Here is a 23,248-nt window from a genome sequence, read left to right as displayed (position 1 = left end):
CCAACAGCTCAAAAATGGATCCCAGAGGATCAAATGTCATGTTAGGAGTACCTTCGCAGTGAGAGCGTTTTGAAACTCTCTAAAACTCTGCCCTCTCTTGACTCACCACTGCCCCCTAGGGAAAAAGAAAAAAAAAAGATTGGCCCAAGGGTAGAATCTGGGGAAGGTTCTCCTTTCTTCCGTGACATGATAGAGATCTGATTTTAAATAAACATGGAAAAGATAGAACAGTTAAAGCATGTTTCCCCCCCCCAAAATCCTCCCTCACTATTCATCTACTGTGTTAATCTTCTCATGGCCGAATTTCCTGGGGCAGTGATTCAAAATAATGTATTGATTAAGAGCTTCCTGTATAAAGCACTGCCCTAAAAACTTCATTTGCATTACCTTATTTCAGCCTCACAACCAACTATGAAATAGATACAATAATTAGCCCATTTTACAGATGGGAAAATTGAGGACCTGAGAATCCATACCTTCCTTTCAGCTTCTGGCCCAGCCAGCAGAAAATCATGAAGAGCTCTCTGCCCGGCAACACATCGCAGACCAGCTGGAGCGACGCTTTATCCCACGCCCTCTGTGCAAGAGCTCCCTCATTGCTGAGTTCAACAGTGAACTAAAAATTCTAAAAGAGGCAGTTCATAGTGGCTCAGGTGAGTAACTGTGGGGTATTTTGCATTCGCTTGCTTCATGGAATTCACACCCTACAAAGAATGCTTCTGTCTGGGTCACCACTCTTTTTGGAACCATGTGTGAGGTAGTCATGTCAGTTCCCTGGTAGATTGGACTATGTGATCAATGCCAGCAACAAAGCAAGGGGTATCACGGGATTTTAATTTTGCTCTTTTCTAAACTTTTTTTTCAATCTTCGTTTCAGTAGTGAAGCTCTTCCTTGACTACTTAACTAGGGGGAAAAAGGGTATTGAAATGCTTGCCTTCACTTCCTTTTTGGAAAGGAGAAGGGGGATTTGGTAGATGGTTTCATAGATGTTATTTCACTCAGTCCACGCAAATGCCCTTAAGGTCGATAGCGGAGAGTCCACTTAAGGAATGAGGAAACCGAGACTCTGTAGAGAATAAAGAATCTACACACAGAACTAGAATGATTGCTTACAAAGCCTTGAACTTTTACAGATTGGGGGAGGTAGGGTTGAATTAGAGTTGGCAGGCTAGGAGATCCTTTCTTTACATTATTTAAAAGATTTTCTTTTGGGGGTGCATTGTTTACTTCTTACGATTATTAACAGGAAATTACTAGGAGGGAAAACAAATCATTATCTGCCATTAGAGGGCAGTCATTACCCATAAGTAGACTCTCATATGTGTGGCTTTTTTCTTTCTAAAATGTACTATTGCTTGCGATGCATTAAAGACAAAGATTTTGACAAGTACAGTCTTAGTGAAATCTGCAGAGTGCCATTCACATATTCTGCTTTATAATAAAATAACCTGACACATGCAAGGGGATATTTTATAAGTTATCATTTCCAGAAAAGGAGAATGCAAACACAGTTCTGATTACGTATTCTGATTTTGATTGAGAAGTTCCTATCAGACAATGCATTTATTACTCCTACATGCTTGTGTCAGGAGAGATAAATTTCTCAGTAAAATCTGCCAAGTTGGAAGCTTCAATTCATGTCAAAATTATTTTGCATTCTTCCAGCCTTCACATTTGAAATCAAAAGCAATGTCAAAGCATTTTACATTATTAGGGATACTATATTCCCCTGAGGAAACTGTTCAATTATGAGTAAATCAATAGCCAGTTCTTTTTCTTTTTAAATCTCACTTCCACTTGCTACTTTATCCTAAAGACCACTTATCTGAGACACACTATTTAACTGACCTTTCCTAAAAAATACAGGGAGCCTTGATACAAGGGAGGAGTTTGAAGCAAGCATTTGTTTTCTTTCGAGACGCTCACCATGCATCTTCTTTGGTCTCTCAACCCCCAGCCTACCAAGGGAAGACGTCCATCAGTACTGTGGGCACCTCTACCTCCGCTTACCGCCTGAGCCTGGCCACCATGTCCCGCTCCAACACGGGCACGGGCACTGTCTGGGAGCAGGACAGTGAGCCCTCCCAGCAGGCTTCGCAGGACACCCTGAGTAGGACTGATGAGGAAGATGAGGAAAGTAGGTTACCCCACAGAATGGGGTAGATGTGGGGGTGACATGTGGGACCCAGCTTGGCCATGGAAATGAGGGCTTGGGAAGGATTTCTGCCGCTCTGACCTTTTTCAATGCTGATTCCCCAGTCATTTTTACAAAAAGGATTTAAAGTGGAATTGTGGGGCGTCTGGGGGGTGGCGTCAGTTAAGTGTCTGACTCAGTTTCGGCTCAGGTCATGATCTCAGAGTCAGGGCATCGAACCCCACATCAGGCTCCATGCTCAGTGGGGAGTCTGCTGGAGATTCTCTCTCCCTCTCTCTCTGCCCTTCCCATTCATGCTCTCTCGCTCTCTAAAACAAATAAATCTAAAATAAAATAAAATAAAATAAAATAAAATAAAATAAATAAAATAAAATAAAATAAAATAAAATATAAAATAAAATAAATAAAATGGAATTGTGACTGATTCCATGATTCCTACTGCCTACTCTTTTATAAATTCCTCAACAGCCTTGGTCATTTGGAAGGAATTCAGACAAAAGCAAATCTTTAGTGACCCCTACACCTTGAGCTTATAAATTCAACCTTTTCCACGCACTCTCATTTAAATTGTACTTAAGTAACTAAGGGAAGTGTTTATTCTGCTTTCTCCTGGCCATTTGGCCTATGGGGTTGACCAGCACTCCCCAATGAGCAAAGAAAACTAAGCAATGCTTATACTCAGGACTCAGAAAAGATCAGTTGGCTATACTATCTAGAACGTAAACCAATAGGCTTTCTTGAGGGACTACAACCCAAAAGGAAATACAACCCAAATCTGACTCAAGAGTGTTCCTAATGATTGAGGTGGGCCAGGAGCTTCTAACACATGTGCATAAGATTTGGTGTCATGAAATGAGACCAGTCAAGAACGTGTTTCATATGTATGCTTAATAGGAGTAGGTTTTAAAAGTAAAAAGTGAAAGGTCCAATTAATTACCACTGTCATTTAACTATTTTTATTGCCTTGATTATTTTCTAGTTGTGTTTTAAAGACACTCTGAGGGGCACCTGGGTGGCTCAGTCAGATAAGCATCTGCCTTCAGCTCAGGTCATGATCCCAGGGTCCAGGATCGAGCCCCACATTGGGCTCCTTGCTCAGTGGGGAGCCTGCTTCTCCCTCTCCCTCTGCTGCTCCCCCTGCTTGTGCTCTCTCTCTCTCTCTGTCAAATAAATAAATAAAATCTTTTAAAAAAAGACACTCTGATATAACATTTATATAGCAAAGAGTGCTGTCAGTGCCTTAAGAATAAAGAAGACAGGGGCGCCTGGGTGGCTTAGTCCTTAGGCGTCTGCCTTCAGCTCAGGTCATGATCACAGGGTCCTGGAATCGAGCCCCACATCGGGCTCCCTGCTCCACGGGAAGCCTGCTTCTCCCTCTCCCACTCCCCCTGCTTGTGTTCCCTCTCTCGCTGTCTCTCTCTCTCTCTCTCTCTCTCTCTCTCTCTCTCTCTGTCAAATAAATAAATAAAATCTTAAAAAAAAAAGAATGAAGAAGACAAAATCTAGATCTTCACTTAGAGCCTCTCCATATCAAACAACAATAAAAAGACCCACTTTAAACTAAATTAGGAGAAATAGGAGTTGAGGTTGGAATTTTAATTAACTAAGATGAATGAAAGTATTTTAATTCACTATTAGAGTTGGACGTGGAGGAGAGGGAAAGAAAGAAATGCAGTAACTTTTCCAAATGTGGTTTAGGGTTAATCAGACAATGAAGTGATGATCATACTGTCTTTCACCTGACCTACAGATATATTTTTTTCTAAATCACCCTGTTCATTGTGCAAGGAAATACTCCTCAAATTATAACGGGAAATCTTGAAAAATCTTGACCAAGAAAGAAAACAAAATGAGAGAAAAAAGGATAAGCAGTTTTTATATTCATTAAGTCCTAGTAATAGTTCAGAACTTTAGTAGTATCTATTTTTCTTTAATGCTTTAAGTAATGTCTCCCAGCAATTTTTTTTAATTATGGGAAATGATACCACCTATCTTTAGTAAAGCTAAATATCTTTAGTAGGTAACCTCCTAGCCAGCAGGAAGGAGATAGGGGAGAAAAGTAGAGAGAACATAAAGAGCGATATCACTGATTGGGAGCCAGCACTTAAACCCACTGATGAACATGCAGTTTTTTGCTAATATCGCTGCTCTTAGACAGCACAACCATCCCAGTGGAAACAGAGTTGCTAACAAATGTGTGGTTGTGATGTGGGTGTGTACTAATTTATATGGGATGGGTATAAAAGCCAAATGGTTGACTACTTTGACTTAAACTATTTTCCCATTCTATCATCAAACCCATATTAAGTCGTAACAGGTACAAGATGAGGTATAAGAAAGTATGAGAAAAAATATGTTCTCTGAGATCTTAGATCTAGTCCTGTAGAGGAGATGACAGACATTTTCAATAAAGAACATTTAACAAAAGGGTGAATGGAAGGCAGCATGTAATTAATCATCAAACAAATATTGAGAGACTGTGAAGTGATATATGAGTTTAAATAGGAGGAAAAATCAGTGAGATATGGGAAAGGACTTTGTAGAAATAGTTTTATTTATGTTACCATGTTTTTCATGTTTTCAAGGCACATTTGCTTATTCCCTTCTCTGTGAACACACCTAAAAAAGAAATACCATTCTGTGACATGAGTCAACTTCAAGTCAGTCATTATGTAACAAATTAAAATTTCTGGCACTCTTCATATACACCTTTTTGGTTTGAAAGAAGTTTCATTAGAAATACGACCACTTGGGGTATTTTAAATAAAGAATGTCAGATGACCTTACATGGTAGCATAAGTTCAACACAACACTACATTAATCAAAATATGTTCACTGTTCAGGGGCGCCTGGATGGCTCAGTTGGTTAAGCGTCTGACTTGGCTTTGGCTCGGGTCGTGATCTCAGGGTCATGGGATCGAGGCTTGTGTCGCGCTTAAAGTAGAGTCTGCTTGAGAATCTTTCCCCCTCCCTCTCCTTCTTGCTCTTCCCCCAGCTTGTATGTATATGTTCTCTCCCTCTCTCTCTGGTAAATAAATAAATAAAATCTTTAAAAAATAAATAAAAATATGTTTACTGGTCAGCAACAAACACCATTAACTCACTTAAAATGAGGCCATCTTGTCACAAATACTGTGCTAAAGCTAACTTTCACATGGATTTGAATACATTGATTTCTGCTTCACGAAGAAAATAAGACTATATGCGTCAAGTTTAAAACTTCAGGTCAAAATAAGCATTTGTTTTTTAAATTTTAGAGGTTTTCAAATATTTACCCTAAAGCTATCTGAAATAGTCTTGCCCTCAGCAGTCTAAAAATCATTAAATGTACTGAACGTAGTTTTTCAGTGTCAAAGAAATATACTTGACTCATTTAGTAACAATATTCCTTTTTGCACTATTCTCAGAATGTTTAAAAATTTTTAGTCCAGCTTTTCTGAAATCAGATACCTCTTGACTTTCACAAATAACTTACTTGTAAAAATGGACAAGATATTTACATTTATTTCATGCAGGCTGTTTGAGGGTGGGAGATGCGTGGATGTGAAGAATTGTTTGTCCCTTTGTACAGATTAAAAACTAAGACCTTTGGGAGTCTTACATTGTAATCTGTACAAAGGGACGAATGATAATTTAGCTTTAAAGATTACCCTAAAGTGGGAACCCAAGCCAAGGACGGAACCCAAGTACAAACTCGGTTTGGGTCTTCAGATTAACATGACCACATTATAACACTCCATTCCTTTGTCCCCTATCAGATGACTCTGTAAGCATGCCCAGTGTGGTAAGTGAACAAGAAGCTTACCTTCTGAGCACCATTGGAAGGAGGCGGTTCTCCAGCCACGTCTCTAGCATGTCTGCACCTCAGGCTGAGGTGGGCATGTTACCCAGCCAAAGGTAAAGAGCCACGGATATCTTATACTCTGCATTTGGGGGCAAAGGTAGAATTCTGAAAATTCACTTTTGTTGTTCTAAAAAGGCTAAAAGAGAAGCAGAGGATTGTGTTTTTATATAGACCATTCGACAAAGGACTTTTCAACCAAAGTCATGCAAGGCAACAGTTTGCAAAGAGTTTTCTAAGCCAGACCAGTACAAGGGATCCCAGTTTCTGATCCAAGCATTGTTTCAACTTAAAAACTCTCTAGAAGTAGATAGATGGTCTTTTTTCTGGTTGTCAAATGATATTCTCATATTTCACATAAATCATTAGCTAAGCTAATAATGAGTACCTGGCTAGTGTATAGGACTAGCTTGATATATGTGGTCGAGTTTAGACTTTTGGTATGTCATTAGCATTTAGTTGGAGGTAGCGATGCTTAACCAAGCAGAAAAAGACCTATGCCACTATGTGTGACCTTCGGCAGGTCATTTAACAAGGGCCAACAGTGCTCTTCTCTGTGAAAAAGGAGGTTGGCTAAAGTGACCTTTACAGTACCTTCTCTATAGTTATATGATTCCATGACTAAACACTTTAAGACATTTTCTTTATGTGTTCTCTGCCCTATAAGAACATACATAAAAGTTCCAAGATACATATATCAAACATAGAAAATGATCTGATGTAAGAGTCAAAACATTGTCTATTTCAGAGCCAATGATATTATCACTTCAGGAACTGAATGCTTTCAAAGAGTTAGCCTTATGTGTTTTTGGCTAGCTTGTTCTTTATTTTTAATATCTACAGATTTGATGTGGTATACTTCATATGTGGAAAATAATAAAAATCATAGCACATTCTAATGTTCAGGTAAAATCAGTATTATGCAGAAATAATTACCTTATGCCCAAATCCTTTAGCAAATAGTTCATGAACTTTACAGATGAAATAAAATTTGTGAAATAAAGCCTAACTTTGGAGAATATCAAAAACTAGGGGAAAATGATAAAAGATAATTAATAAGTAAATTGCATACTTATAAAGAAAACAGTATTTTATGTACCATTTGGTTAATACAAAAATTAATAATATATAAGGGTTACTATCATTGTAAGAGATTGTTTTACCTACCTTTTGGTAACTTACCTTTAAAAAGGAGGTCTTTTAAATAAAATGCACGAACAAAACTAGAGCTAAACTATAAAATGTCCAAAAAAAAAAAAAAGATACAAAGTCATACAAGCAGTTAATATTGGTAACTATCAATTCATTTTTAATTGCTAGCATGTGCAAGCTTCTATCAAGGATAAGAGAAAACCGTCCAGCAATTCATGTAAAAGTTTTATTTAAATTAGGGAATTGTAGGAATTTAACATAGAGGGTTTTTTGGTGATTTACCTAAACTAACCAGACCATCCATTCCCTTTGTATGTACATATTCATTAAGAGGTTAACTTGTTTCAAGGGAGAAAATTTGTTCTCTTATGGATATTTTGGAAATCCAGAAAAATCATATAGTTAAGCCTTTTGGCTTGAGTCATATTTTGGAAGGCTAGTGAAAGTAGTAATGTCTATGTGTATTAGGGAAAGGGAGCCTCTTTCTGGACACAGAGGCTATTTCTACAGTGTACGATTAGGTAAACAATTGGGGGGGGCAGGCACTCCAGCTTTTTAAATAGTTTAATTCCATTCAATTTCATAAGTATTTATTGAGTGCCTTGTGGGTGCTTGCTTAGCCTGATGCTAGGTAGTGAAGGAGAGAGAAAATATGACACAATTTCTGTTCACAAATCCCAAAATCAGCTGCATCCAAATAAATCAATAAACTATTTAATTATTCTCTCACCAACCTGACAGGTTTCTTCTTTTGGCATTTACAATTCAGTCACTAGAGGATGGAGTAAGGAGGTAAATGAGAGTTCCAGGTGAATATTCCAGGGTTATCTTCCTCCCGTTTGTTGTTGACTTGCATTTCCATTGCAAAATTAGCAAGGGAAGTTGAGTTCTTTCTTTGCTTCTCTTAATGGCATCAGTTCCAAGAGTTTGGTTGTGCCAATTCATGGTAAGTGGTTTTTTGTGTGATAATGTCACAACACATGAGAAAGAAGCAGGCTCCTGGTCAATGAAGAATCACGTACATACTCAGACAAATGGAAAGTAATAACCACCCAGCCAAATGGTCACCAAAGGAATGATAGTCTCATCTTCTACAGATTCATTCTACAATGCACTTCAGAGCTCATGTGTCCATTTGGAGCTCATTTTAAGTCCCAACTCTTGACCAATAAATAGATCACTCCTCTGAGAGTCATACCCACCCAAAGTCCCTCCTCCCCCATTACCTCGAGTCCTATGTCTTGACAAACCCAGCACAAGGTGAAATGGTTACCTGTCTCCTTCTCCTTCTTGTTCTGTTAAATTTATTTATTTTTGGCTCTTGGAAGCAGAAAATTGCATGCCTTTTTTTCTTTTTCTTTTATTTGTTTGCATTTTCTTTCCCTAAATGCTTCATCTCCCTACCCCTCCTGCAGTGAACCTAATGTCCTCGATGACTCCCAGGGCCTGGCCGCCGAGGGCAGCCTCTCTAGGTACAGTGTCAACGCTACCTGTCTATTGGTGTCTGTGCTGGGAAACTAGCTGTTCCCTGTCTCCTCTGTCTCTCTGTCTCTGTCTCCTCTCGCCGCGCGCCCCCCCACCCCGGTCTTGATATCTCTTCCCATTTCTTGCCCTTTGTCGCTCATGAACACACGAGCCTGGAAGTCAAAGGTGTAGCCTCCTTCATTTGCAGCTTCAGAGCTCAATCACAAATGGCCTAAAAAGCTTTCTTAAAAAAAAAAAAACAACTGTTGGCGTTCTTTTAAGGGCTTGTCCCATGGGCATCTAAAACATTTGATATGCTAAATGTTAATCTTATCCCATCCAGTCATTCCCTCCCACACTGATAGCCCTTAAGAATTGTTTTTCAGAAGCCTTTTAATACAACTCCCCATCATCAAGAAGCCCCTTATTAAATCCAGACAGGTCTTTTAGTTCATAGCATGGATGGTAAGAAAACAAACAATGCTGCTATAATAAGAGTAATGATGTTGATACAATTTCTGTAGTTCCCTCTCTTTGATGCATGCTATGTGGCAGGCTATTATAGTAGCTTGTTCAAACAACACATAAAAAGAACGTCTGTCCCAGCACAAAGAGGACTCCCAAACTTGCCATGAAATGTCAGACACAAACATTTCTCGGTAAGTAAGAGAAGTCTTATGATGCAGACAATAAGATACCTGGGCTATTGGTTTAAAGCGTCAGAAAGGGGGACTGCACCTTTAACACTCAGATAAACCACGTCAAACATTCCTAATCTTGTGCTGTTGATTCACACCTCTCAACTAATCCTCATTAGGGGTGATGCTTCTTGTTCATTCGAACAGTGCCTTAGTTCCATCTCAAGAGAAAACATCCCCTTCCAGGTTTGCGTTATATAGTGAGGACAATACAACGTGTTTATTGCTTTAACACAAAGATGAGGAAATGTTGAGAGGCTGTTCCGGTGACAGGATATTCTTTGTTTTCTTTTTGTTTTCTTTGCATCTTGTCCAGATTTCACATTTTCTTCAGCAACTGAAAATGGGAAATTTAGTCCATCATCGGGTGTATCATTTTTTTTTTTTTACTACACCCACAAATCATGGCATTCATTTGTGTTTGCAAGCCCTTGCCTTGACAGACCAGTCTCTTATTGATGGTAAATGTGGAAGTGCGGTGCTGCAGAGTACAGACTCAAGTCCATTATTGAGAGCTGGGGGGGCGAGGTCAAATGAGACGGTTTCCCTTCATTGTTCACAGAGTTTGAAGAGATCAGAACCAAGTCTAGCACCTTGACCACTACTTTCAAAGAATGCATTTGTTTGATGCTGAAAATTACATGTGAGACAGGTGCACCTCACTTAGAAGAGAACTTCAGTGGCCCTTGGAGAGTGGAAAGGATTAAACCAGACTTGCATTTGGCCGACTTTGTCCCAGGGCTCTTCCAATTAGGCCAAATTTTACTCTTGCTGAGTAAATACTAGTCCAGGTTTGGTGAGGGAAGGCAGGCATTTGAGTTGATTTTTATAAACTTTCTAAAGGATTTGGCCATCTCTGGCAGGTTCAGGGTTCAAATTGCTGAACTTGGAGTTATTGGAACCAGTCTGCCCTGGGTCCAGCACCAGTGGGAGTAAACCCAAAGTTCTTGCTATGTGAGACTGTTTCAGAGCCAAAATTGTAGCTTTTATCTACAACTGATTTAGTCAGTCATGTCAGGACTTTGGATACTGTTTTAGACCAACTGTTGTCGATCTGTTGTTCCTATAACTGGCATGTTTTAGTTCTGGGTGTTAGCCACGCACACTCCATGGTGGTCATTAAGGAAACAGAGGATGAGGTGTTCACTTGGATTCTAAATAATGATATTAATGCAGAGGAATCCCACTAGCCAGTAGCACATCCACCTTTGCCAGACCCTGCAAGTCATATTTCTTGAACTCCATCATGTCACCAAGTTCTCTTTGGAGGAGAGGAACTTTTGGTATTTACTAAGAGGTGGGTCTATAAAATAGGATATGCACTTATTTATATTTGGTTTCTAGGCATTCTTATTTTTGGCATGAAACTTCTTTATGTTGCAGAATTTTCAGATCCTAAAGAAGCAGTAGGAATGAACCAAGGCAATTATATTTAGCACACACCCGAACACTCAGGACCTAAAGTACATCCAAAGTAGTCCTAAGGAAAATCTGGCTCCAAACCTTAAAGAAAACCAAGAAGCAGGTGCCTGGGTGGCTCAGTTGGCTAAGAGTCCGACTCTTGATCTCAGCTTAGGTCTTCATCTCAGGGTCGTGAGTTCAAGCCCAGCGTTGGGCTCCATGCTGGGCGTGGAGCCTACTTACAAAAAAAAAAAAAAAAAAAGAATATCAGGAAGCATGCCCAAAGGAAAGTAATACACCCTGCTTCTCCCTTAACCCCCACATTTTGGCACATTTTCTGGAGATTTGCTTTTGAAAGAGCATTTATTTTAGGTCAGTGGGACAAGTTGGCCTGAGGGATAAATGAGGAAGAGACCAGAATAACGAAGGTGACCTGATAGATAGATAGAAACCAATAAAAATTATGCAGACCTTTTGAAAATTTCTTCCAGGATCTTTTTTTAAAATTGTGCTATCTTGTTTCTTTTAAATATTCATCACAAGAGGTATCAGCCTGTTAGACGCACTATGCTATGGAGAAAAAATTCTTTCTTTTGGAAATTAATGCATTAAAATAGTATCCCATTCCCTTCTGTTGAGAATATTACTCTTAGAGGCATAGAAACTCACTGTAGATGTTCCCTCCCTGTACCTGCCCCCAAATACACACACTGTCCATCATGTTTTCTCCAGAAGAATTAGACATACAGAAGTTCTTCAAGCACTTAGCCTGGATGTTTATACTTGAAGATCAGATTTTGTTTGGACACGTTAGAATACTTTGGAAGGCATGAATTGACAATCAATTCTAATTTTTTAAAAAGAGATTATAATGCTATTTGATTCTGTAAGGGTAATTTTAATCCCAGTGAAAAAAAAGAATGTGGCTCAAGTTTGAGCAAGACTATGTAGCCTGGGTGAGACAAAATAAAAATAACCTATTTAGCAGAGCCCATATCATGATCATCCACATTTCCAAAGTATGAAAACTTGGCAAGTACTCTCCAAGTACTTAGAAAAATATTTAAGCCTTTCTCGTGTAACTGAGAATGAACGGCTAAGAAAATGCGTGTTGTGATACACAGATATGGCCTTTGCCAGTGCTGCCTCAGTTCTTACTGGCTATCTGAGATCCAGATTATCCTCCCTTTTTACTCTGATTCCAGCCACTCCTCTCTAAATTCTGTGGCATTTAGCTTCCATTTTCTGGATGTTGTTGAAGGGGGTCAGGACAGACTCCCCAGAATGCTCCATTTTGGCATGTGGATTATTTTGAGCTGAAGGCACTTGAGACCCTGTGGCATCGAGAGAAACTTTTGTCCTTCTCTTAACCACACAGCAGACTCTACACTGGGGGTCTTTCCCAGAATAAGGGTTATTAGCAGAGATCAATTTTATCTGAGTGACCCATCTGTATGGCAGGGCAAACATCTAATTACCAAAAACCAGCTCTTCCTATCACCCTGCAAAGTGCCTTCCTTTCTTCTGAAATCCCTACCCCAAACCCCTTCTCCTTAGTTCAGAATGACCTAGAGACCTCATTTTGCCTGTCTTTGGAATTTCCATGATCTATGTGGATTCTCCATACTTAAACCTATAGAATTTGATTTTCTCCTGTTAATCTGTCTCATGTTAATTTGATTCTTAGTCCAGCTAGAAGGACTTCTAAGGGGACAGGAAATGTTGCTCCCTGACATTGTGGAGGCTAAGTAAATTTCAAACAATGATCTTTTATTGGGAAAGGGAAAAGTAGAATTTTGTCTCTTGTTTATTTCCCTGTTCTCTGTGAATGCTTTATGGCTCCTTTGGTGCTAGCTTTATGCATTCCTATCACAAGACAGTCACTCAGGGTAAATGGCTGTGCTTTGTGTCTTGTATTCCACCTCTAGATTTCTCTAACAATACTGAAGTTGAAACTAAAAGCACAGGTAGAGGCAATGAAAGTACTAATTTATTTTCCATGCACTAGTCTTACCTAGTGCTTCCACTTAAATTTTTTATTTATGAAATATATCTATGTCTCAGTCTACACATTTTTTGGTAATTTAAATGAATGATATGAATTATTATTACATTTTTACGTATTATGTTTTTATTACATTACTGAATGTCCCCTCATTCACCTATCCTATATTTTAAGAAGTTCCATTAGGTATATATCTCATTTAGGAGTTGCATACATATTTGTATACTACACTCCGGGCCCTCGGGCTGAAACAGGAAAAAAGAGGTAATTTGTGCCAGAATTGTTCTCCTGACATTGTCTGAACTTCACTAGCTTATAAATTACTTCTTTGCATTTTGAGTAAGGTGTTTTTGTTTTTCGTAGACAGTTGAGTCAAAATTCTGCCAGGCCCTGAGTGCATGTACTTCCCTAAAATCTAGATCATTATATGGTTTGCCATAGTGATGTTTTTCAGTGACTCCAAAATACAAAGGATAATTTTAGTTTCAATTGAGAATGTTTTATTTCCTTTTATCTTTATTGTTTTAACCTATTATTTTGTGAAAACGTGGAAAATCGGCCATTTCTCATTCTCAAGATTAACATTTTCGAGAAACCAGTTTTCTTGAGAGAGGCGCTTAGGGCAAACACCTTGGTCTTCTGGTTGGTTTTAGTACTGTACATTCTTATGGTCACAAATCATAAATCCTACAGGTTACTAAAATAGTACATGACTTGGAGAGAATTTGAAACTAAATTGAAACTACTTTTTCTATGCAACTTGATATAGACTTGAGAGAAAGTAATGTGTTCTGCATAGATTACTTCCATTATTAACTTCTCTAGCTGTCAATGAATGTGTCCCAGCTGCACCCAGTTAAACCAGACTTTGATGTCCCCAGTACACCTCTTTTAGGGAGAATATAATGTCTTAGCTGGGATATACTATTTCCAGGGACACGTTCTATAATTTCATTTTCGATATGCGCATTCCACCAATGAAATACTGTATCATTTACATAGAACAGCTAATTACTGAAGCTGTAAACTTGATTCATTTCTTAGATATAAGCCTCTCTATCCATAGAGAAAATTTTGGTGCTTATAATCCTCTCTGGAATAATCATCATGAAACTACCATTATGCTTTGACATTAACACTCCCTGAGTAACGTGTATTTCTTTTCTTGCACCATTTTTTTCTCACAATCTCCGGTTACTGAATAAAAACGAGACAAGGGGACTGCCTCAATTTCATTTTCTCTGCCCAATTATTTTCAAAACATTTTATAACCCACTTCCTTTTAGTGTTCTAGAAGCAATAAACTCATTACAAATATCAAATGTAAAACAAAGAAGCATGCTATATACATCCCTTTTCATGTCCAAACCATTTTACATCAACTAACTTCTTTCCTCGACTTTAATGGGAGGTAGGTGGTAAGTATTAACCTCCCTTTATGGCCAAGGGAACTGAGGTAACATTTAGATGTCAATGAAGAAACCATCCCAAAGAAAGCTTTGCTTGGTATTTGGGAGAAACTTGTTTCTACTTCTGTGCATATGGTGATCGAATACTCTTTCCAATTTAAGGCACATGTTAAAATGTATAATTAATAAGGAGATGTCACTTCAAACATGCCAGCAACATAGTCTGGATTGCTTATCAGAATTTATTGCATTGTTCTTTTGAATATTTTTCCATCTTCATAGAAAGGTCACATATGTATAAAAATAATGTATATTGATCTTTTGAACTTGACATTAAGGAGAACAAGAAAGTTTAAAAAGCATCTGTTTGGGGGACTCTTTATCAAATTTTGTACTGTGTATCCCAAATGGTATAATTATGATATAATGACATCCTTATTTCATAAAAACGTTGAGAAACTCCATTTGGTAATCGTTGATTTTCTTCTAGTGGAAATATGAGTAAGACCTTTAAAAAAATTACAGACATGACTATCACCCAGGTGATGGTTAACCAATTGTTAACATAACAGGGGAAACATCTGATTGTCTATCTTGCCACCAATTTCTTTCTCTACAACTGCAGCTAGATATTTTAAATAGCACTCTCTCTCTCTCTCTCTCTCTCTCTCTCTCTCTCTTTTAATGGAAATGAATGAATATAGTCTTTCTTTTTCCTGGACAGTTGCTGACTCTGGATTCCTCTGTGGAATATTTTACTCTAAAAACAATTTGTAGATGACTCTCCTTTTGCAAAGGCAAAGCAGAAATCAGTTGCCCATTAACCAAATAAGCACATTGGCATCATCCACAGGATTACAATGTTCTCTGGGCACAAAACATTTCGTTTTTTTCACCGCCATTCCCATTATAAATACCTGTTATACATGCATGCAGAATGAAAATGGATCATGGGCCCATGACAGTATTTTCAGCCTCACCCAACACTGAAGTAGCAACCACTGTTAGGAGTCATTTTTGCATATAAAATACACACATACACAGTAAATTTGGGGGGAGCAGGTTGTTGTTTTTATAAATTGCACAATATGTTTGAGTGCAGCTATTCAATTAAGTTTCTGAGTTCTTCTGATAGCTTGATTATTTTGCCGGCCTTTTAAATCTAAAATCTTTTCTTAAAAAACATTTAATTGTCTACCCATGTGACTATTCATTTGCTCAGTAGTCACAGAGACTTCAGGCTGCAAACATGTGTTGAATGTGCCCCTTCACCCAAATGGATTCTGTGTCTGATGTGTTTGATATCTGTCCATCTTATTTTCATTTAAATTGAAATTTTAACAAAGGTGTTCCCATCCATGTGATAGAGTTGTTTGTGTTTGTTTGTCACCACCTTTTCCCTTCCCCTTGGAAAAAAAAAATTGAGATTAGAATGTGACATCTTTAACCTTTTGGTGGCTTCCAAACCAGGGGTGTGATCGAACCAATGTTTTGCTGAATGATAGATATGGCATCAGTGACTAAAATCAAAATCTCAATTTTGGCAGCTTGGGGCTACGAGGCCTCGTCCTCCCTCCCAAACCCTTGAAATCTCCCATCCCAGGGATACTTTCCCAACCTTCCTTCAAAGATAATGGTATCTTTGAAGTGACTGTTTCATAGAAGTGGCTTTGGCTAACACCCAGCAGAGGATGGTCATCTGTACTCTCTCCGAGGTCCGCTAACACTGTTGATGCTTGACAGGGTGCCAAGTGTCCAGAGTGAACCTGGCCAACAGAACCTCCTCATTCAGCAGCCACTGGGGAGGAAGAGGGGCCTGAGGCAGGTAAGCACACCCGGAAAGGGCAGGAGAGTCATCCTATGAAATGGAAGCTCTAGTTAATTTGTAATGCCCATGAATATGGAGATCCTATTTTGCCTTCTCCCTGCCTGAAATAAGCAGTACAAGAGCAACTTTAAAATGTAAGTACTTGGGCAAGTGGAGAGTTTTTAGCTTCTATTTTAGCTTTTGAATCTTCTTATTGGTAAAGCTGATTCCTAGGCTCATAAGCAGGTCTATACTTCTCTTTGTCCCCTGTTCAGAAACCTTTCCCGACCAAACTTACTGAGCAAGGAATATTTGTTATGAAGTTGATGTAAGGCCTGTTTCTATATACAGGCATAGACCCAGTTGTCCTTTCTTCCTCATTTCACAATTAATGATTCAGGTTAAAATCGAAATCAAAGTAAAGACCATCTTTACAGATTTCCTTAGGTGGGGTCCCTTTACTCTCTACATACAAATTTAAATGAGCCTTTGTACAGTCACTTTGATTGGAGCTTCCCAGCATTTGCATACCAGACACTTTCTCAGCAACTGAAATTTTTTCACCAACCTCCCCTTGAGAATTAGCATGTGTTTAACTACATCTTCTAGATGAGCAAAGGCTGATCAACAAGCAATGCTTATTAGTTATGTATCCTGAAATTGTCACATTGACTATTTTAAATTATATTGATTTATGTCCTTGGCATAGGAAAAGAACTAATAATTGGGAGATAGAATTGGTTAAAGAGGATGCCAGATTCAAATACTCAGTCGTTCCATATGCAGAAAGAAGTTTAATTTATCAGCTACAAGTACAAGCATCCACAGAAACCCATAAAGGAAAGAATACATCATAGAATCCTCTGAGCACAGAGTTTCCTCCCAGGCAGTTAGAACCCTCTTGCCAGCTTTATTCTGCCTATTCTCTTTAGCTAAGACGTCCTCTACTGTCACGTCAGAAGACGCAGACTGAACCCAAAAACCGCCACGGGGCTCGGCTGTCAACCACTCGCAGGAGTATTCAACCTAAAACGAAGCCATCTGGTGAGGCCTCCTGTGTCCCTTCCGACTATATCATTGACTCAGTGTCACGCAACTCAGTCAAGAAGGTCTGCAGACCCCGAGCTCCCGCTCAGGATAAAGGAAGAAGTTTCCCAGAGCACTTTAGTGCCTTTCCTTCTTTTCCACCTTTCCTCCCCTATCCTTTCCCCACAGGTCTAGGGAAATGGAAGAGTTCAAGAAAAACCACAAATGCTATGAGATTTGATTCTTGAAGGTTGTGTTTTCTTTACCCAAGCTGGGAACTGAGTTTGTTATGTCTTACTGAAGACAAAGAAATGATGAATGATAGGGACTTTTAAGTCTTGTTGGTAGCTGTTATGAGCGATGACCAAGTTCACCTAATGCTCTATGGAAATCTTGTTTTAAGCCATTTATGTAAAAATGATTTTTTCTACCCAAGTTCTCTCTATCAGGAGGTGAAATCAAAACATGTACATAATAGTCAAATATGCTCTTATTTATTACTAAGCCAGCAGTGTCTTTACAAAGAAAAGCCAGGAAACACTGGTTAGAGCTAATTATTAAGCACTTGACAATATATGTTTTCCCCATTTACTGCTTTACTTCTGACCCACAGCAGATCAGAAACGTTCTGTGACCTTCATCGAGGCTCAGCCGGAGCCAGCCGCCGCCCCACCAGAAACACTTCCCGCCACAGGCCAGCCCCAAGGCTGCAGTCCAGCCCCATCTAAGAAGCCGGAAGGAATGGGCAAACCAGTCCTCACGTCTTCCCCTGCCACTGTAGTTGCTGATCTTCACAGCCTGTCTCCCAGGCAGGTGAGGGCTCTAAAGAAACAGGCGAGGCTTGCCCCCTGCACACTTGTGTCTAGGAACAACATGGATATGCACATTTATTCCATGTAATGGAAGTCTGAGTCCGTAACATTTTGTTACTCAGACAGACAACAGTCCTGTCGTCATGGACAAGAACATCCATATAAAGTATGTGGGCAGTAATACATCTACTTAAGAAGGAATAAGAGAAATCTTGGGATTCTTTGTTATGAAAAACCCAAGAGAAAATATTTCATAATGAAAATAACCATTGAAAACCATGATACAATACCTGGTTGAAAGGTAGTTCAATTTGAAAGGAAAATAAAGTTACCGGTCTAGAAGCCTATAAATGGAGAGCCGTCTGTGTCCTATGAGATGAGAGGAACTCAATATTCCGATCTTTTTTCTCATCGTTTTGATATTTTTCTTGTCTTTATTTGTTTTTTCTTCTTTGAATTTTTATAAACGAATCCCCATAGGCCCCATGTCCTTCCCAGTGTCATTTAGAGAAAGCTAAGGGGCAATAATACTACATACGTTTGTAGAGTGTTGAATGGTTAACAGGCTTTGTAACACCACCATCTTGTTATCCTCAGAGTCTACAGGGTAAGCAGGGCAAAAAAATACACTCATGCTGCAGGTTAGGAAACAGGCTTGCAAGGGTGAAAGGGTCCGTGTAAGAGCTCACATATGACAAAAGCTAGAGCTGGGACTGGCCAGCATCCTTGTCTAGCTTCAGGTAGACAATGACATTTTTGATCCTCTGTCCTCACACCTATCCTGATTTCCATGATGTCATGATCCTTTTGATGACAGAGTGAGCCCCTCCCCGCTGAAGAAGGAGAAAAGAGGGAGGACGCAGAAGTGCAAGGTGCTCCAGCACATGGTCCCCTCTCTACGCAGCTCTCAGACCCTGAAGAATTCACAGGCCTTGAGACATCCATCCTCCTACAGCACGGAGACACTGTCCTTCACATCAGTGAGGAACACGGCATGGAGAACCCCCTGCTGTCCAGCCAGTTCACTCTGATGCCCACCGAGCTGGGGGAGACTGACGGAGACCTAGATGAGTCTCATGTTTAATTCCGTATTTTGTTAAGAGTGGCAGGTGTAGACAAGATGTGGGAGGGATCGCTTTCCTAAAAGGTGAATACTTTTGCTTGGAAAAGATGAAAACACAGCACTTTACATCCAACGGGTGACACAAATCTCAGTAGATTTTGCTGCTAATGCGCACGTTGTTTCATAAACATCTTTAAAAAAATCAATGGCTAAGATAATTTGGTTGTGTGAAGACCATAAAAACCAGGGAAGACTAAGAGGAAAGAGCCATTTCACTGCACATTATTTATGATTCAAGAAGCCTCGAGCAGTTAAAAATATATACTATTATGGAGCTGCTTACCTAGGAATATTAACAAATAATATGTACTAAAAAGAGAATGCAATTTTTGAGATTACTCACGTTATACATCTCATGCAAATGTTTATTTTTATAGTTTCAAAAATATTAAATCAGGTGGCTATATGAGTAGCAATTTACAGAAAAATAATCAATAAGGAAAATATTAGTTTGAGGAGACTAATAAATAAGCCTGCAGCCATTTTTGCTTTGATCGACAATACAGCCATTTACAAGAAAAAGAAAAAAGTACTATTTTTAAAGATGTGGATTTTTCAATACTTATTTTTCAACCGTCATTTACCTTGCATGTTGTAAATCAAAATGCTAAAGCCCTAAGATCATTCCATTTCACAACCACATTAGAGAGAAAATATTCTAAAAATTATCAGATGTAATTTTGAATTAAGAACCTAAACAGCCTATACTATGATACAAGCTAAATGTAAATATAATAGCTTGAAAGAGATCGTATTCCTACTTCTAGCCATGACCACGTCAATGCCAAGATTAAGAGATATTGGAAGATGTGATTACAGTATCCTGTGCCTGCCCTTGAGGGCATATTTTCAGATATTAAGGTTATTGTTAGAATTGGTTCAATAAAATAACTTTTTCTCAACGTTAACAATTTTCCTATGATCCTTTAGACATCTACATTTATGAGGGAAAATTATAAAGTGAGCAATCTCTTCACAGACACAGTCAGCTTGTGTATTTCACTTTAACTTGAAGTTCACTTACTTCAAGAAAAGCATAAAACTTAGAAGGCTCATGAGGCCGTATCTAGTGCGTTACTGATCCTGTAACAGGGCTTGGCATCATATAGTTCAAAACTGAATTTCAAAATTTTAACAGTTTACATTAGAAAACTGTTACATAACTACTAAACATATAAAAACTCATATATGTACCTAATTTGGTGTGGGGTGTGTGTGTGTGTGTGTGTGTGTGTGTGTGTGTGTGCGTGTGCGTGCATTTTTCTAGTCCTCCAATTAAAGTTACAGATTTTGATTACATTGCAATGAATTGAAAACACATTCTGTATGCTTTAACTTCAACTACATTGGCTATGAAAAGTATGTTTATATAGAGAGGAGACCCGCTAAAGTCACCCAAATCACAAAGGGAAATTATTTTTTCCTGTTAGAATTGCTTATTAAATAGGCATTGCTTTGGTTGTGATTTATACTTTCAAATAGAATTTGGGGTTTGGGTCCCATTTACTAAAAGAACTAAAGACATCTGTGAGTTAAAGATAATGGACAAAATGAAAAATTTCAAATCTAAAACTTGAGAAAATAGAGGGGGTATATGGCCTCTTTCAATGTTTTACAAAATTTTCAGAACATTTACTTAATGTTGAATGAACTCTCAAGTGCAGAAATATACATATAAAGTGGTTTTATGATTCTTTCTAAGCTGATGTATTTTGCCTGTTAAAAATTATGCTGCTCAATTAGTGTTAGAGGCCTTATGTTTGGTAATTACAAGTGTCTGGGCTATATGAGTCTCTATATATGTGTGCACTTTGTTCCAGTTTTTTGATTCTTGATCCAAATTCTCCACGTATAATTGTATCAAATATTTAAAAAGTAAAGGGGTCAAAGAAGATTGTTGAATATCTGAGGATTCTAAATACCTTTATATGTACTTAAAAGGTCCTGGGCTGTTTTGAACATGATGATACTGGCATGTCTGTCTTTCAGCCTCACTCCTTCACTCTAGTGTTATCGAAGTCTGTTAGAAACTTTTTTAATAAGCTAAGTATCGTTGTACCTTGCAAAAAAGCCTCCACTCTGAGAAACAGGGCCTTATAGAGTGGGAATGTTTTCATACTGGGACTACTGAGATTTTGCAGATGTGTGCATCTGTTCCATTTAAGGTGCCCTTAAATGTGTTGAATGTAATGTGTTGAATGTTTATGTGTAATTGATAAAGTATTTATATGTATGTGCATAAGATTGTCTCAAGATGTATTCTCAGGAGTACTGTTACCTGGAGTTTGAAAGAATAATTATTTAAAAAAAACCGTTGGGGAAGATCAGAAAAAGTTCAGGATAATTAACAGTTTTTTGTAATCAAAATATTATTGAGTATATGACTAAAATTTATTATATATGATAAATACAGATTAGTCATACTAGATTATTTCTTAAGCTATGATGCTTAATGATATTTATCTTGTTTAAAGGAAAATCAAGACAGGCACCTACTTCCCATGTATAAAAAATTGGACTCAACCAAGAGGTTGCTTCTTCTGAAATTATCTTTTGAGAGACCTCAGAATAAACATGTATCATCCGTTATAGTGGGTGTAGATTTAGACCACTCGGATTCAATTAAAGCAGTTCAAATCCTGGATACAGCATTTTCTATAGCAAAACATTTTACTTTCATTTTTCAGTATTTGCTGGTTTTATAATTCTATTAGATAAGTTATTTGATTTTTCCGAAAAGGAAACTGAGTTATTGAATGCATTGGGACAAGTCACTGAGAACCACCGTATCAAAAGGCGTAACTGGGCATGACAATGGTGAAGGAAAAAAAAAATATATATATATATATATATATGGTGTTTGGGTGTCTGGTTAGGGCCTGTTGCACAGGCTGGGAATAACTGTTTTCTCTTTCAAGCCTGCAAGAGCATGGTAGGCAGGGTGACATCTCCTCCCTTCTTTATTTATGTGAGAGAGAGAGAGAGATTGAGAGAATGAGTCAGGGGAGGGGCAGAGGGAGAAGCTGACTCCCTGCAGAGCAGGGAGCCAAACACGGGACTCGATCCCAGGACCCTGGGATCATGACCTGAGCCGAAGGCAGGTTCTTAAATGACTGACCCCCCCCCCCCAGGCACCCTTCCTCCCTTCTTTAGTATCTGTCCGTTTAGTCAATGAAGACCATTCTTCACTCTGCGGTCTAGCTCTAAGACCATCTATGATGAGACTAGGGTGTTTATAGGGACCAACAAGGAAAAAAGGGTGATAAATGGAATTACAGTCCAAAAGGCAAACTAAATACCCTTCCTCAAGTTATACAGGATATTTTATGAAGTCTCTGGAATTTGCTGCTATCACACCGAGTTATGCTGTTGCCCTATGACCTCACCCTTCCAATTCCATGGCCTTGTCTTGGCCGTGAGTAGAAAGTCCCACTTCCTCATTTACTTTAGTGGGTCTCAACTGCGGCATTTCAGAAACAAAGTTTGGTTTGACACTCAGGACAATAAAAACAAGGGCAGAATGTATTTGGAAAAGCTTAAGACAAATTTACTTATATTATTTCAGGATCATTTAGCATTACAGATCAATGTACCTCCATAATATTTTTCAATAGTCACTGTGACTGCAGGATGAAAATCCTTTATTAGCCATTTTATAGGTAAAAACAAAAGATTGATTACTCAGCCAACTTCCCTCAGATGACTTTGAAGTCTGTTATGAATGACCAAAGAGCATGGAAAAAAATGCATATGAATAAATACCGAAACGTTTATGAAAGATATTTATGAAAGATATTAAGACCTCTGTGTTTGAATATGCACATATAATAAAATAAAGCTAAAAATATTTAAGATGCCTGATTAAGTTTCATTTCTCATTTCCCGACATAGGGAATAGGTTAACTCATTCAGAAAAGTGTTCATTTTGCATCCCTGGGGTGTGCTTGATGTCTCTTCTCAACTCCCACAGTCTGGCTTGAGGTCACCCTTCAGTTAGACACCTCCAATTCTTCCCTCCAGCTCCAGCCGAGCTCCATTTTACCCAAGCTTTCCACCAATATCCTTCAAAATAAAGCAGAGTGGGCAACTTGGGAAACTGGGTACCCCAGCTTCATTTCTCTGCCTGGATTGTGACCCACTGGAATAACCGGTAGATTTCCCAGGAGGAATGTGAAGGACCTGGTTGCCCTCTGAATGTGGCTGGACCCACGATGGAGTACAAGTTACCACCAGTTGTCCTTGGTATAGAGTACAAAGTGCCCATTCCCTACCATCTAAGCTATGCTCTTGCTAAATCCTTTTTTTTTCTTTCCCTCACGCGATTTTATTTCATCTGGTCCTGACTCAATGACCC

General features: G+C 38.6%; 1 protein-coding gene across 4 annotated transcripts in view; it reads left to right on the top strand.

Moving 5' to 3' along the window:
* Window positions 1–22,746, top strand: part of UNC80 (unc-80 homolog, NALCN channel complex subunit) — a 228,889-nt gene extending 206,143 nt beyond the window's left edge. For 3 of the 4 annotated variants that reach the window (XM_073879220.1, XM_073879217.1, XM_025892403.2), the window contains 8 exons: window positions 488–653; window positions 1,959–2,138; window positions 5,915–6,053; window positions 8,565–8,621; window positions 15,870–15,951; window positions 16,866–16,977; window positions 17,573–17,772; window positions 18,589–22,746. In XM_073879220.1, the coding sequence (XP_073735321.1) occupies window positions 488–653; window positions 1,959–2,138; window positions 5,915–6,053; window positions 8,565–8,621; window positions 15,870–15,951; window positions 16,866–16,977; window positions 17,573–17,772; window positions 18,589–18,855 (1,203 nt within the window). In that variant the 3' untranslated portion in view covers window positions 18,856–22,746. The remainder of the gene's footprint in view (window positions 1–487; window positions 654–1,958; window positions 2,139–5,914; window positions 6,054–8,564; window positions 8,622–15,869; window positions 15,952–16,865; window positions 16,978–17,572; window positions 17,773–18,588) is intronic. The other variant, XM_025892412.2, reaches the window with a different exon arrangement.
* Window positions 22,747–23,248: the final 502 nt, after the last annotated feature.

Source organism: Callorhinus ursinus, unplaced genomic scaffold (genome assembly GCF_003265705.2).
Source record: "Callorhinus ursinus isolate GAN/ISIS: 27379988/994484 unplaced genomic scaffold, GSC_fseal_2.0 scaffold2, whole genome shotgun sequence".
Classification (NCBI taxonomy): domain Eukaryota; kingdom Metazoa; phylum Chordata; class Mammalia; order Carnivora; family Otariidae; genus Callorhinus; species Callorhinus ursinus.
Note: the sequence above shows the minus strand (reverse complement) of the source record. Positions and strands in the feature narration are given on the sequence as shown.